Below are 14,290 nucleotides of genomic sequence, written 5' to 3'. Positions count from 1 at the left end.
CCCCCCTCCCCTGTGGGTGCGTTTTGCACATTTTTTGCATCCCGGGACTTGTGCGGCCGGCGGCGGGACTCGTGGGACTGGAACCCGGGGAGGTAGTCTGGACAAAATTTGGACTTTTGACCATTTTGGCCGCCTTTTCCCTTCTTCTTCCCCGCCTTCCTGTGCACCATTGCTGGTTTGTGTTTTGGACATTTGGACAAAAATAGTTTCAAGCATGTTTTACTCAATATAGGTCATCACATCTCAGCAACAAGCTGTAATATCTTACTGAGATCATTTAGGAGCAAAACACTTAAAACAAGTAAAACACTCTAACATAAAATCTGCTTAGTGAGAAGAATTATCTTATCAGACAGAAAATAAACAAATATTACCCTTATTTGAGATATTTAATCTTACTTAGATTTCAGTTTTTGCAGTGTGTAAACACAGTCTAAGTTTGTCTTTAAGCTGATTGAGCTTTTCTGAATTGTGTTGTTGTGATCTTCCATGAGGGCTCGCTTCATTTCTCCGCGACCTCAACTGGCCGAGCATCATTTATCTGGGCCAAGCGCTCGCCGAGTCAGGAATGAGAATGAGGTCGTTGCTGTTTTTATTCTCCATGGAGAGGATATTCAGCGTATGTAGGGAAAGATCATTTGCTTACACAGTTCGCAAGAATGGCGCTCAACTGAGTGTAGGCTAAGAAAAATGTTGACCATAATTTGAACTGAATATGGAATATTTATGAAAGTCTGGCATGAGAACACCTCAACCAGAACAACGAGCCACCTCATTGACCATTGCCTGTATCGTCGATTAATTACAGAACATCCGGAAAGTATTCACACAGCTTCACTACAGCCTTATTCCAGAATAGAGTACATTCATTTTTGTCCTCAAAATTCTACACACAATACCCCATAATGACAATGTGCAACTTCTTTTTAAATTTATTTACACATTTATGAAAAATAAAACACAAAATAATCACATGTACATAAGTATTCACTTTGTTGATGCACCTTTGGCAGAAATTACAGCCTCAAGTATTTTTTGAATACGATGCCACAAGTTTGGCACACCTATCTTTGGGCACTTTCTCTCTTTCCTCTTTGCAGCACCTTTCAAGCTCTATCAGGTTGGATGGGAAGTGTAGGGTTTCACCCGGGGTGTCTCTGTACATTGCTGCATTCGTCTTAGTCTAGTCAGGGAGGTGACCAAGACCATGGTCACTCTGTCAGAGCTACAGCATTCCTCTACCAGACAAGCTGTATGGTAAAGTAGCCAGACGGAAGCAATTTCTTAGTAAAAAAAGTTTGCCAAAATGCACCTGAAAGACTCTTAGACCATGAGAAACTAAATTCTCTGGTCTGATGAGACAAAGATTGAAGTCTTTGGCGTGAATACCAGGCATCATGTTTGGAGGAAACCAGGCAAATACCATCCCTACTGTGAAACATTGGTGGTGGCAGCATCATGGTGTGGGGGTGCTTTTCAGCGGCAAAAACTGGGAGACTAGTCAGGATAGAGAGAAAGATAAATGCAGGATTGTACAGAGACATCCTGGATGAAAACCAACCCTTCCCATCCAACCTGATGGAGCTAGGGAGGTTTGTGGCATCGAATTCAAAAAGACTTGAGGCTGTAATTGCTGCCAAAGGTGCATCAACAAATAATTGAGCAAAGGCGGTGCACTGCAAAAAGTCAGTGTTCAAAAACAAGAAAAAAAAATTGCAAAAATGAGGGGTATCTTATTTGAACTAAGCAAAATTATCTGCCAATAGAACAAGAAAATTTGGCTTGTCAAGACTTTCCAAAACAAGTAAAATTAGCTAACTTCAATGAACCCAAAAATACCTTAAAATAAGAATATTCTCACTAATAAGAAGTGCACTTTTCTTGGTAGAAAAAACAAATATGAAACTTTTTTTCTCAATATGTTGAAAAATATTCTTAAATGAAGTAAATGCTACACTGCGAAAACTGAAATCTAAGTAAGATGAAATATCTCAAATAAGGGTGATATTTGCTTATTTTCTGTCTGATAAGATAATTCTTCTCACTAAGCAGATTTTATGTTAGTGTTTTACTTGTTTTATGGGTTTTGCTCCTAAATGATCTCAGTAAGATATTACAGCTTGTTGTTGAGATTTGATGACCTATATTGAGTAAAACATGCTTGAAACTAGAATATCAACTGTTGCAAAGCTGTGTCATCAACACTCACAAGTATAAAACTACTTTTTTAAAGTAATAATTTCTTATTTCAAGTATGAAATAAAAAATCATGACTTTGACACAATTGTGTCTCATAATTAAAACAGATGACAGCCAAATGGACTTTGCTGTTTTATTTTCAATGAAACAATAGAAAATACGTACTCATATAGTAGTACAGTTGGCACAGTACAGTAAACTGACAGTTAATATTTAAACATTTCATATGTGACATTTCAAACTATTTTGAACAGAAATAGTTCATTCTTATTCAGACGAATTCTTCTAAAGTACAATAAAAACATTTTTGGCCGGGCTGTATATATGCGCACTAATTGACTGAAAGAGCACGCACTTGGCGTGATGATGTCATGTTGTCGATGGAAAAATGCATTTTTAGACAATATGATTTGCCTGAGCGGCTAGGAGACCCCGAGAGTAACAAGCGGTTGCCTTGTTGCCTTTCCATTAAGAACAATAAATTAGTTTTTAGTATAAGTTTGCTGGTTTCAAGAAATGTAATGCCGAGCGCATATCATTATGTCAAGATAATGGCACTTGCATTTACTTCATTTAAGAATATTTTTCAACATATTGAACAAAAAGGTCTCTTTTTTTTTCTACCAAGAAAAGTGCACTTGTTATTAGTGAGAATATACTTATTTTAAGCTATTTTTGGGTTCATTGAAGTTAGCTAATTTTACTTGTTTTGGAAAGTCTTGACAAGACTAATTTTCTTGTTCTATTGGCAGATAATTTTGCTTAATTCAAATAAAATACCACACATTTTTGTATTTTTTTTCCTTGTTTTTGAACACTAACTTTTTGCAGTGTAGTTCCATTATCTTGACATAATGATATGCGCTCGGCATTACATTTTTTTTTTTTTTTTTTTTTTTTTTTTTTTAATCGTAATTTTGAAGAATTTATCTGAATGTGTATGAACTATTTCTGTTAAAATTTGTTTGAAATGTCAAATGTTTAAATATTAACTGTCAGTTTATTGTTCTGTGCCAACTGTACTACTATATGAGTACGTGTTTTCTATTGTTTCATTGAAAATAAAACAGCAAAGTCCATTTGGCTGTCATCTGTTTTAATTATGAGACACAATTGTGTCAAAATCATGATTTTTTTTTCATGCTTGAAATAAGAAATTATTACTTTAAAAAAGCAGTTTTATACTTGTGAGTGTTGATGACACAGCTTTGCAACAGTTGATATTCTAGTTTCAAGCATGTTTTACTCAATTTAGGTCATCAAATCTCAGCAACAAGCTGTAATATCTTACTGAGATCATTTAGGACCAAAACACTTAAAACAAGTAAAACACTCTAGCATAAAATCTGCTTAGTGAGAAGAATTATCTCATCAGACAGAAAATAAGCAAACATCACCCTTATTTGAGATATTTAATCTTACTTAGATTTCAGTTTTTGCAGTGCATAAGCATGCACACTGCAAAATCACTAAGCAGATTTTATGTTAGTCTTTTACTTGTTTTAAGTGTTTTGGTCCTAAATGATCTCAGTAAGATATTACAGCTTGTTGCTGAGATTTGATGACCTAAATTGAGTAAAACATGCTTGAAACTAGAATATCAACTGTTGCAAAGCTGTGTCATCAACACTCACAAGTATAAAACTGCTTTTTCAAAGTAAACATCTTATTTCAAGCATGAAAAAAAAAATCATGATTTTGACACAATTGTGTCTCATAATTAAAACAGATGACAGCCAAATTGACTTTGCTGTTTTATTTTCAATGAAACAATAGAAAATACGTACTCATATAGTAGTACAGTTGGCACAGTACAGTAAACTGACAGTTAATATTTAAACATTTCATATGTGACATTTCGAACTATTTTGAACAGAAATAGTTCATACACATTCAGACGAATTCTTCAAAATTAAAATTAAATTGTTTTTGGCCAGGCTGTATATATGCGCACTAATTGACTGAAAGAGCACGCACTTGGCGCGATGATGTCATGTTATCCATGGAAAAATGCATTTTTATACCATATGATTTGCCTGAACGGTTGCCTTGTTGCCTTTCCATTAAGAACAATAAATTAGTTTTTAGTATAAGTTTGCTGGTTTCAAGAAATGTAATGCCGAGCGCATATCATTATGTCAAGATAATGGCATTTGCATTTACTTCATTTAAGAATATTTTTCAACATATTGAACAAAAAGGTCTCTTTTTTTTTTCTACCAAGAAAAGTGCGCTTGTTATTAGTGAGAATATACTTATTTTAAGCTATTTTTGGGTTCTTTGAAGTTAGCTAATTTTACTTGTTTTGGAAAGTCTTGACAAGACAAATTTTCTTTTTCTATTGGTAGATAATTTTTCTTAATTCAAATAAAATACCACAAATTTTTGTATTTTTTTTCCCTTGTTTTTGAACACTGACTTTTTGCAGTGTAGTTCCATTATCTTGACATAATGATATGCGCTCGGCATTACATTTCTTGAAATCAGCAAACTTATACTAAAAAAACAAATAAATAAATAAATATATATATATATATATATATATATATATATATATATATATATATATATATATATATATATATATATATATATATTTTATTTTATTTTATTTTTTTTATTTGTTCATTGTAATTTTGAAGAATTTATCTGAATGTGTATGAACTATTTCTGTTCAAATTTGTTTGAAATGTCAAATCTTTAAATATTAACGGTCAGTTTACTGTACTGTGCCAACTGTACTACTATATGAGTACGTATTTTCTATTGTTTCATTGAAAATAAAACAGCAAAGTCCATTTGGCTGTCATCTGTTTTAATTATGAGACACAATTGTGTCAAAATCATGATTTTTTTTTTTTCATGCTTGAAATAAGAAATGATGACTTTGAAAAAGTAGTTTTATACTTGTGAGTGTTGATGACACAGCTTTGCAACAGTTGATATTCTAGTTTCAAGCATGTTTTACTCAATATAGGTCATCAAATCTCAGCAACAAGCTGTAATATCTTACTGAGATCATTTAGGACCAAAACACTTAAAACAAGTAAAACACTCTAACATAAAATCTGCTTAGTGAGAAGAATGATCTTATCAGACAGAAAATAAGCAAATATCACCCTTATTTGAGATATTTAATCTTACTTAGATTTCAGTTTTTGCAGTGTACATGTGATTTTGTAGTTTTTAATTTTTAATAAATTTGCACAAAAAAAAACGTTTCACATTATCATTATGGGGTATTGTGTGTAGAATTTTGAGCACATAAATAAATGTATTCCATTTTGGAATAAGGCTGTGTGACATACCAATGTGGGGAAAGTGAAGCGATGCGAATACCGTACATGAGTGTAAAGGTCAAGGGGTCATTCTTAGACATCCCTCAACTAGCCCTAAAACCCCAGGCCTCGTTTCCATGATCGGCAAAGTTGGTTGCAGCATCTTTGTTCACCTGCTCAGGGCGAAGACCGGGCGGTACCCAGGCATACTCCTCCAGCGCGCAGCCCGAGTCGTCGTCCGAGGTGGAACTGCGCTGGAAGCCGGACGTCAGTTTGCTGACTTTCTGCTCCATGATCAAATCTCTCTGGCGCGCCCCTCCGCCCTGATAGCCCGCCGCCGCCGCCGCCACTGTTGCACCCGCCAGGCTCATCAGACTCTGCTTCTCACTAGACAGAGGAAAGAGGGAGGGGAAGAGGTGATGATAATGACATTTGTATCCGGCCTTCAAAAGTCTGTGAAGTCACTCACAAAGAACACAAATTGCTGAGAGCCTAACGCAGGAGTCGGCAACCCAACATGCTGAAATAGCCATATTGGACCAAAAATACAAAAAACAAATCTGTCTGAAGCCGCAAAAAGTTAAAAGCCTTATGTAAGTTTTATAATGAAGACAACACATAATGTACAAACCCTGTTTCCATATGAGTTGGGAAATTGTGCAAATCCTTTTCAACCCATATTCAGTTGAATATGCTACAAAGACAACATATTTGATGTTCAAACTGATAAACATTTTTTTTTTTTTTGCAAATAATCATTAACTTTAGAATTTGATGCCAGCAACACGTGACAAAGAAGTTGGGAAAGGTAGCAATAAATACTGATAAAGTTGAGGAATGCTCATCAAACACTTATTTGGAACATCCCACAGGTGAACAGGCAAATTGGGAACAGGTGGGTTCCATGATTGGGTATAAAAGTAGATTCCATGAAATGCTCAGTCATTCACAAACAAGGATGGGGCGAGGGTCACCACTTTGTCAACAAATGCGTTGTTGAACAGTTTAAGAAAAACCTTTCTCAACCAGCTATTGCAAGGAATTTAGGGATTTCACCATCTACGGTCCGTAATATCATCAAATATGCGCCACACTGTGAACCCACACCAAACAAGAATGACAAACACATTTTGGGAGAACATCCGCACCGTAACACAACAAACACAACAGAACAAATACCCAGAATCCCTTGCAGCACTAACTTTTCCGGGCTACAATATACACCCCCGCTGCCACCAAACCCCACTCCCCCAACCCCGCCCACCTCAACCCAGATCCCCCAACCCCGCCCACCTCAAACCCCCCCCAATCTCCCGAATTCGAACGTCTCAAGGTTGGCAAGTATGCGGTGAAGACCTTAACGGCGGAGCAGGTGGAAGACGGTGACGGCGTGGCGCAGTGGAAGAATGGCCATGCGCGACCCGAGGGTCCCTGGTTCAATCCCCACCTAGTACCAACCTCGTCATGTCCGTTGTGTCCTGAGCAAGACACTTCACCCTTGCTCCTGATGGGTGCTGGTTAGCGCCTTGCATGGCAGCTCCCTCCATCAGTGTGTGAATGTGTGTGTGAATGGGTAAATGTGGAAGTAGTGTCAAAGCGCTTTGAGTACCTTGAAGGTAGAAAAGCGCTATACAAGTACAACCCATTTATCATTTATGTAAGAACTACCACAACGGCTGCGATGGCGGAAGAAGGCTGCAGCAGAAAAGGGTCCCCAATCGTCTTGGACTCCATGCCACTGGACCCTGACCCGATTCTGTCAAGGATGGTGTGGTGACTGTCTGTGCACCAGTCTCCCCACGTTAAACAAAGTCACGCACAGGCATCCTCCATAAAGGGATACACTCCTACCAGGGGGATCGTCATAATCGTTCGAGTGACCGCCGATGATGATGATATGGTATAAGTTCACCCAAAGTGCTTTGTCCGCCATTGTAGCCAATATGCTCCTTGTCTTTCTCTATCCTCTTGTCGTGGGGCAGACTGGCTCGCACGTGCACGTGCATCCTCCGGTGTTATTTCTAATATAAAGCAGCGTATAGTTCTAACTTATATTTGTCAGTAGACTCGCTATGGAGCATACTTGCCAACCCACCTGATTTTCCCGGGAGATTCCCGAATTTCAGTGTCCCTTCCGAAAATCTCCCGGGGCAACCATTCTCCCGAATTTCTCCCGATTTCCACCCGGACAACAATATTGGGGGCGTGCCTTAAAGACACTGCCTTTAACGTTCTCTCTCACCTGAAACCTGTAGCGTTGGACGGGTTTAACAATGGTCTTTACTCGAAGATGTCAAGAAGCGCTGACATGTTGTATGATCTTTTAACTGGCTTAATGATAACGTTAATTTCAAGCACACACACATACACACAAGTGAATGCAAGTCATACTTGTTCAACAGCCATACATGTCACACTGAGGGTGGCCGTATAAACAACTTTAACACTGTTACAAATATGCGCCACACTATGAACCCACACCAAACAAGAACGACAAACACATTTCGGGAGAACATCCGCACAGTAACACGACATAAACACAACAGAACAAATACCCAGAATCCCTTGCATCCCTAACTCTTCCGGGCTACAATATACACCCCCGCTACCACCAAACCCCACCCCCCCAACCCCGCCCACCTCAACCCCCCCCAATCTCCCGAATTCGAAGGTCTCAAGGTTGGCAAGTATGCGGTGAAGACCTTAACGGCGGAGCAGGTGGAAGACGGTAGATGTAAGAACTACCACAACGGCTGCGATGGCGGAAGAAGGCTGCAGCAGAAAAAAAGGTCCCCAGTCGTCTTGGACTCCATGCCACTGGACCCTGACCCGATTCTGTCAAGGATCATGTGGTGACTGTCTGTGCACCAGTCTCCCCACGTTAAACAAAGTCACGCACAGGCATCTTCCATAAAGGGATACACCCCTACCAGGGGGATCGTCATACTCGTTCGAGTGACCGCCGATGATGATGATGTGGTATAAGTTCACCCAAAGTGCTTTGTCCGCCATTGTAGCCAATAAGCTCCTTGTCTTTCTCTATCTTCTTGTCGTGGGGCAGACTGGCTCGTACGTGCACGTGCATCCTCCGGTGTTATTTCTAATATAAAGCAGCGTATAGTTCTAACTTATATCTGTCAGTAGACTTGCTATGGAGCATACTTGCCAACCCTCCCGATTTTCACGGGAGACTCCCGAATTTCAGTGCCCCTCCCGAAAATCTCCCGGGGCAACCATTCTCCCGAATTTCTCCCGATTTCAACCCGGACAACAATATTGGGGGCGTGCCTTAAAGACACTGCCTTTAACGTTCTCTCTCACCTGAAACCTGCAGCGTTGGACGGGTTTAACAATGGTTTTTACTCGAAGATGTCAAGAAACGCTGACACGTTGTATGATCTTTTAACTGGCTTAATGATAACGTTAATTTCAAGCACACACACATACACGCAAGTGAATGCAAGCATACTTGTAATTCTTGGCCGTATAAACAACTTTAACACTGTTACAAATATGCGCCACACTGTGAACCCACACCAAACAAGAATGACAAACACATTTCGGGAGAACATCCGCACAGTAACACAACATAAACACAACAGAACAAATACCCAGAATCCCTTCCGGGACGCTACAATAACATGTACGGCTTTTGGAGCTCAGTGCACAACTGCACCCACAGCAAGAAGGAAACGAAGCAGAAGAACGAAGAAGAGACATGGCGACGACGAGTAAGAAGAAGAAATACGCTTGCAAGTTCCAAAATGATTGGAAAAAATTATCTAATTTCATCCAGGACAGCTCGAAGGGGAAGGGGTATGCTGCCTGCACCTCAACCCCCCCAACCACGCCCCCATCTCCCGAATTCGGAGGTCTCAAGGTTGGCAAGTATGCTATGGAGGCACTAAAAACTACAACATGGATGGCGGGGAGAAGACCTGTCGAAGGTGAGCCACGTAAATAAGACCGCCCACAAAACGGGGCATCCTGAAGAGACTGTCAGAAAGTGGCTTGAAGATGATGTGTAAAACATCACCTATGCAACATTTTGAGCAAAGAACCACCATCACATGTTATGTAGACCACAAGGAAGTGTTTAGACACTTTAAATGTGACAAGCATAGCTGTGTGTCCTTCAGTGTCTCAAGAGAAGTGACCCGGCTTGATCAGTTGAACCAGCGGTCTGTGTCAACACTGGCCTGACACTAGGACAAGGCCACCATATGCGGAATGTCAGTAAGGCCGGTTTCTCTCCCTTCATCACTCCTTCCGCCCTGGACTGTTTGTTTTCCAACCTGCCGCGGCTACCGTCTGATCCGCCCTGTCGTCCCGCGGGTGGACACTGCCTTGGCAGACAGGTGAGGCCGGAGAGAGGGCCGGACCACCACAGCGACTACGTCACAGATGGGGGGGGGGGGGAACCCAGCGCAGGGGTGGCCTCGCGCTCTGTTTTTGCAAGCACGGGTCAGCTGAGGGGCCGACAAACGTGGACTGATCGGGTACAAAGAGACACGTTCAATTTATTTGGTTGTGTTGAGATTGGAAGGAGTTCAGAGAGGAGTTAGTATTGACAAACATTTCCACGCATTTTAGTCGGAGAACACACGAGTAAGTAGTGTTGTCCCGATACCAATATTTTGGCACCGGTACCAAAATGAAGGTGTCTGTTATTACATTATTTATATACAAACCCCGTTTCTATATGAGTTGGGGAATTGTGTTAGATGTAAATATAATCGGAATACAATGATTTGCAAATCCTTTTCAACCCATATTCAATTGAATGCACTACAAAGACAACATATTTGATGTTCAAACTCATAAACTTTATGTTTTTTTTGCAAATAATAATTAATTTAGAATGTCATGGCTGCAACACGTGCCAAAGTAGTTGGGAAAGGGCATGTTCACCACTGTGTTACATGGCCTTTCCTTTTAACAACACTCAGTAAATGTTTGGGAACTGAGGAGACACATTTTTTAAGCTTCTCAGGTGGAATTATTTCCCATTCTTGCTTGATGTACAGCTTAAGTTGTTCAACAGTCCGGGGGTCTCCATTGTGGTATTTAAGGCTTCATAACGCACCACACATTTTCAATGGGAGAAAGGTCTGGACTACAGGCAGGCCAGTCTAGTACGCGCACTCTTTTACTATGAAGCCCCGTTGATGTAACACGTGGCTTGGCGTTGTCTTGCTGAAATAAGCAGGGGCGTCCATGGTAACGTTGCTTGGATGGCAACATATGTTGCTCCAAAACCTGTATGTACCTTTCAGCATTAATGGTGCCTTCACAGATGTGTAAGTTACCCATGTCTTGGGCACTAAGACACCCCCATACCATCACAGATGCTGGCTTTTCAACTTTGCGCCTATAACAATCCGGATGGTTCTTTTCCTCTTTGGTCCGGAGGACACGACGTCCACAGTTTCCAAAAACAATTTGAAATGTGGAATCATCAGACCACAGAACACTTTTCCACTTTGTATCAGTCCATCTTAGATGAGTTCAGGCCCAGCGAAGCCGACGGCGTTTCTGGGTGTTGTTGATAAACGGTTTTCGCCTTGCATAGGAGAGTTTTAACTTGCACTTACAGATGTAGCGACCAACTGTAGTTACTGACAGTGGGTTTCTGAAGCGTTCCTGAGCCCATGTGGTGATATCCTTTACACACTGATGTCGCTTGTTGATGCAGTACAGCCTGAGGGATCGAAGGTCACGGGCTTAGCTGCTTACGTGCAGTGATTTCTCCAGATTCTCTGAACCCTTTGATGATATTACGGACCGTAGATGGTGAAATCCCTAAATTCCTTGCAATAGCTGGTTGAGAACGTTTTTTCTTAAATTTTTCAACAATTTGCTCACGCATTTGTTGACAAAGTGGTGACCCTCGCCCCATCCTTGTTTGTGAATGACTGAGCATTTTATGGAATCTACTTTTATACCCAATCATGGCACCCACCTGTTCCCAATTTGCCTGCACACCTGTGGGATGTTCCAAATAAGTGTTTGACGAGCATTCCTCAACTTTATCAGTATTTATTGCCATCTTTCCCAACTTCTTTGTCACATGTTGCTGGCATCAAATTCTAAAGTTAATGATTATTTGCAACAAAAAAAAAAGTTTATCAGTTTGAACATCAAATATGTTGTCTTTGTAGCATATTCAACTGAATATGGGTTGAAAAGGATTTCCAAATCATTGTATTCCGTTTATTTTTACATCTAACACAATTTCCCAACTCATATGGAAACGGGGTTTGTACAATGAACAACTTGACAGTGTCGTGTTGTCCTTCAAAGGGCAGAATGTTTGCATGTTGTGCCTCATAAATGCCGAGTGCACACAACAGACCGTGAGGTGAATGTGTGTCCAGTTGTGGCCATTTCTCAAAGACCAATGGACTCTAGCTGAGATCAAATAGGAGTCCGGCCAGCGTCCAGCAGCCTTGACTACAACCCCCCGCCCCCCCGCCCCCATATGGTTGAAAAGGGCACCCAGGGCCGTGGAGAGGGACAGCTGACCAAACCAGACACACTGAGCCTTTGAACACAGACGTGATGGTAAAGAGGACGCACGCCCGAACACTCACCACCAGGCCAGTACACGCATCGTCGTTTATGGCGACTTTTTGTCAGATAGTAGCAGTAGCATGCCACACCGCTTCATGGCATGTTTAGATAAAACAACTACGTCTGGCTTGACTCTGATCAGTGACTGACATCACAGCCAACACACACATGTTTGGTATTGGTCTTGGTTTAGTTCAGGGATTCTCAAACTAGTGGTACGCTAAAGAATCAATGAAGTAATTAGTGTTTTACAATCAGAAGAGTTTTTATTGCCATTAGAGATGACCGATAATGGCTTTTTTGCCGATATCCAAAATTCCGATATTGTCCAACTCTTAATTACCGATTCCGATATCAACCGATACCGATATATACAGTTGTGGAATTAACACATTATTATGCCTAATTTTGTTGTGATGCCCCGCTGGATGCATTAAACAATGTAACAAGGTTTTCCAAAATAAATCCACTGAAGTTATGGAAAAAAAAGCCAACATGGCACTGCCATATTTATTATTGAAGTCACAAAGTGCATTATTTTTTTTAACATGCCTCAAAACAGCAGCTTGGAATTTGGGACATGCTCTCCCTGAGAGAGCATGAAGAGGTTGAGGTGGGCGGGGTTTTAGGGGTAGGGGGTAGCGGGGGGTGTATATTGTAGCGTCCCGGAAGAGTTAGTGCTGCAAGGGTTTCTGGGTATTTGTTCTGTTGTGTTTATGTTGTGTTACGGTGCGGATGTTCTCCCAAAATGTGTTTGTCATTCTTGTTTGGTGTGGGTTCAGAAAGTGGCGCATATTTGTAACAGTGTTAAAGTTGTTTATAAGGCCCCCCTCAGTGTGACCTGTATGGCTATTGACCAAGTATACCTTGAATTCACTTGTGTGTGTGAAAAGGTATTATACGATTGGACAGGCAGGCAAAGGCAGTGCCTTTAAGGTTTATTGTCGCTCTGTACTTCTCCCTACGTCCGTGTACACAGCGGCGTTTTAAAAAGTCATACATTTTACTTTTTGAAACTGATACCGATCATTTTGAAACCGATACCGATTATTTCCGATATTTTATTTTAAAGCATTTATCGTCCGATAATAGATATTATCGGACATCTCTAATTGCCATTGTTTGAGAACGGGTTCACAAACTAGGAATTTTACTTGGTGCAATCGTGCAACATAAAACACATATAACACAGAATATTATTTATTTTTAAATATTCAAATGAGGGTTGAACGGTATACCGGTACTAGAAGAGTATCACGGTGCTAATGAATCAAAAAAGGTACCATACTCTGTTTGAAAAGTGCCAGTCCCCGGGCACGACGGCGCGTCGTCATGTCGTGACATTGCTGGTTTTACGAGCAGAGGAGCATGTTCGGCAGCGCAGCGCGCACACACACATGTTGGTCATTATGGTGGTACTTAATGAATACTTAGGTCTACTACACTAATGTATTTTAATGTTGTCATTATGGTGGTACTTAATGAATACTTAGGTCTACTACACTACTGTATTTTAATGTTGTCATTATGGTGGTACTTAATGAATACTTAGGTCTACTACACTACCCTACTTTAATGTTGGTCATTATGGTGGTACTTAATGAATACTTAGGTCTACTACACTACTGTATTTTAATGTTGGTCATTATGGTGGTACTTAATGAATACTTAGGTCTACTACACTACTGTATTTTAATGTTGTCATTATGGTGGTACTTAATGAATACTTAGGTCTATGACGCTACTGTATTTTAATGTGGTCATTATGGTGGTACTTAATGACTACTTAGGTCTACTACACTACTGTATTTTAATGTTGGTCATTATGGTGGTACTTATTGAATACTTAGGTCTACTACGCTACTGTATTTTGATGTTGGTCATTATGGTGGTACTTAATGAATACTTAGGTCTACGACGCTACTGTATTTTAATGTTGTCTACGACGCTACTGTATTTTAATGTTGTCATTATGGTGGTACTTAATGAATACTTAGGTCTACTACACTACTGTATTTTAATGTGGTTATTATGGTGGTACTTAATGAATACTTAGGCCTACTACACTACTGTATTTTAATGTTGGTCATAATGATGGTACTTAATGAATACTTAGGTCTACTACAATACTGTATTTTAATGTTGTCATTATGGTGGTACTTAATGAATACTTAGGCCTACTAAACTACTGTATTTTAATGTTGTCATTATGGTGGTACTTAATGAATACTTAGGTTTAC

The 14,290-nt window shown here is 40.1% G+C and overlaps 1 protein-coding gene across 1 annotated transcript in view; it reads right to left on the bottom strand.

Annotated features, from left to right (window-relative positions):
- The window catches only part of prickle1a (prickle homolog 1a), a 108,177-nt gene that overhangs the window by 22,759 nt on the left and 71,128 nt on the right, over positions 1 to 14,290 (bottom strand). Inside the window, exon 2 of the mRNA XM_061969585.2 lies at positions 5,651 to 5,864. Coding sequence (XP_061825569.2) covers positions 5,651 to 5,848 — 198 coding nt within the window. The 5' untranslated portion in view covers positions 5,849 to 5,864. The remainder of the gene's footprint in view (positions 1 to 5,650; positions 5,865 to 14,290) is intronic.

Source organism: Nerophis lumbriciformis, linkage group LG10, assembly GCF_033978685.3.
Source record: "Nerophis lumbriciformis linkage group LG10, RoL_Nlum_v2.1, whole genome shotgun sequence".
Lineage (NCBI taxonomy): Eukaryota > Metazoa > Chordata > Actinopteri > Syngnathiformes > Syngnathidae > Nerophis > Nerophis lumbriciformis.
The sequence above is the reverse complement of the archived record's forward strand: the minus strand, read 5'-3'. Positions and strand labels throughout refer to the sequence as shown.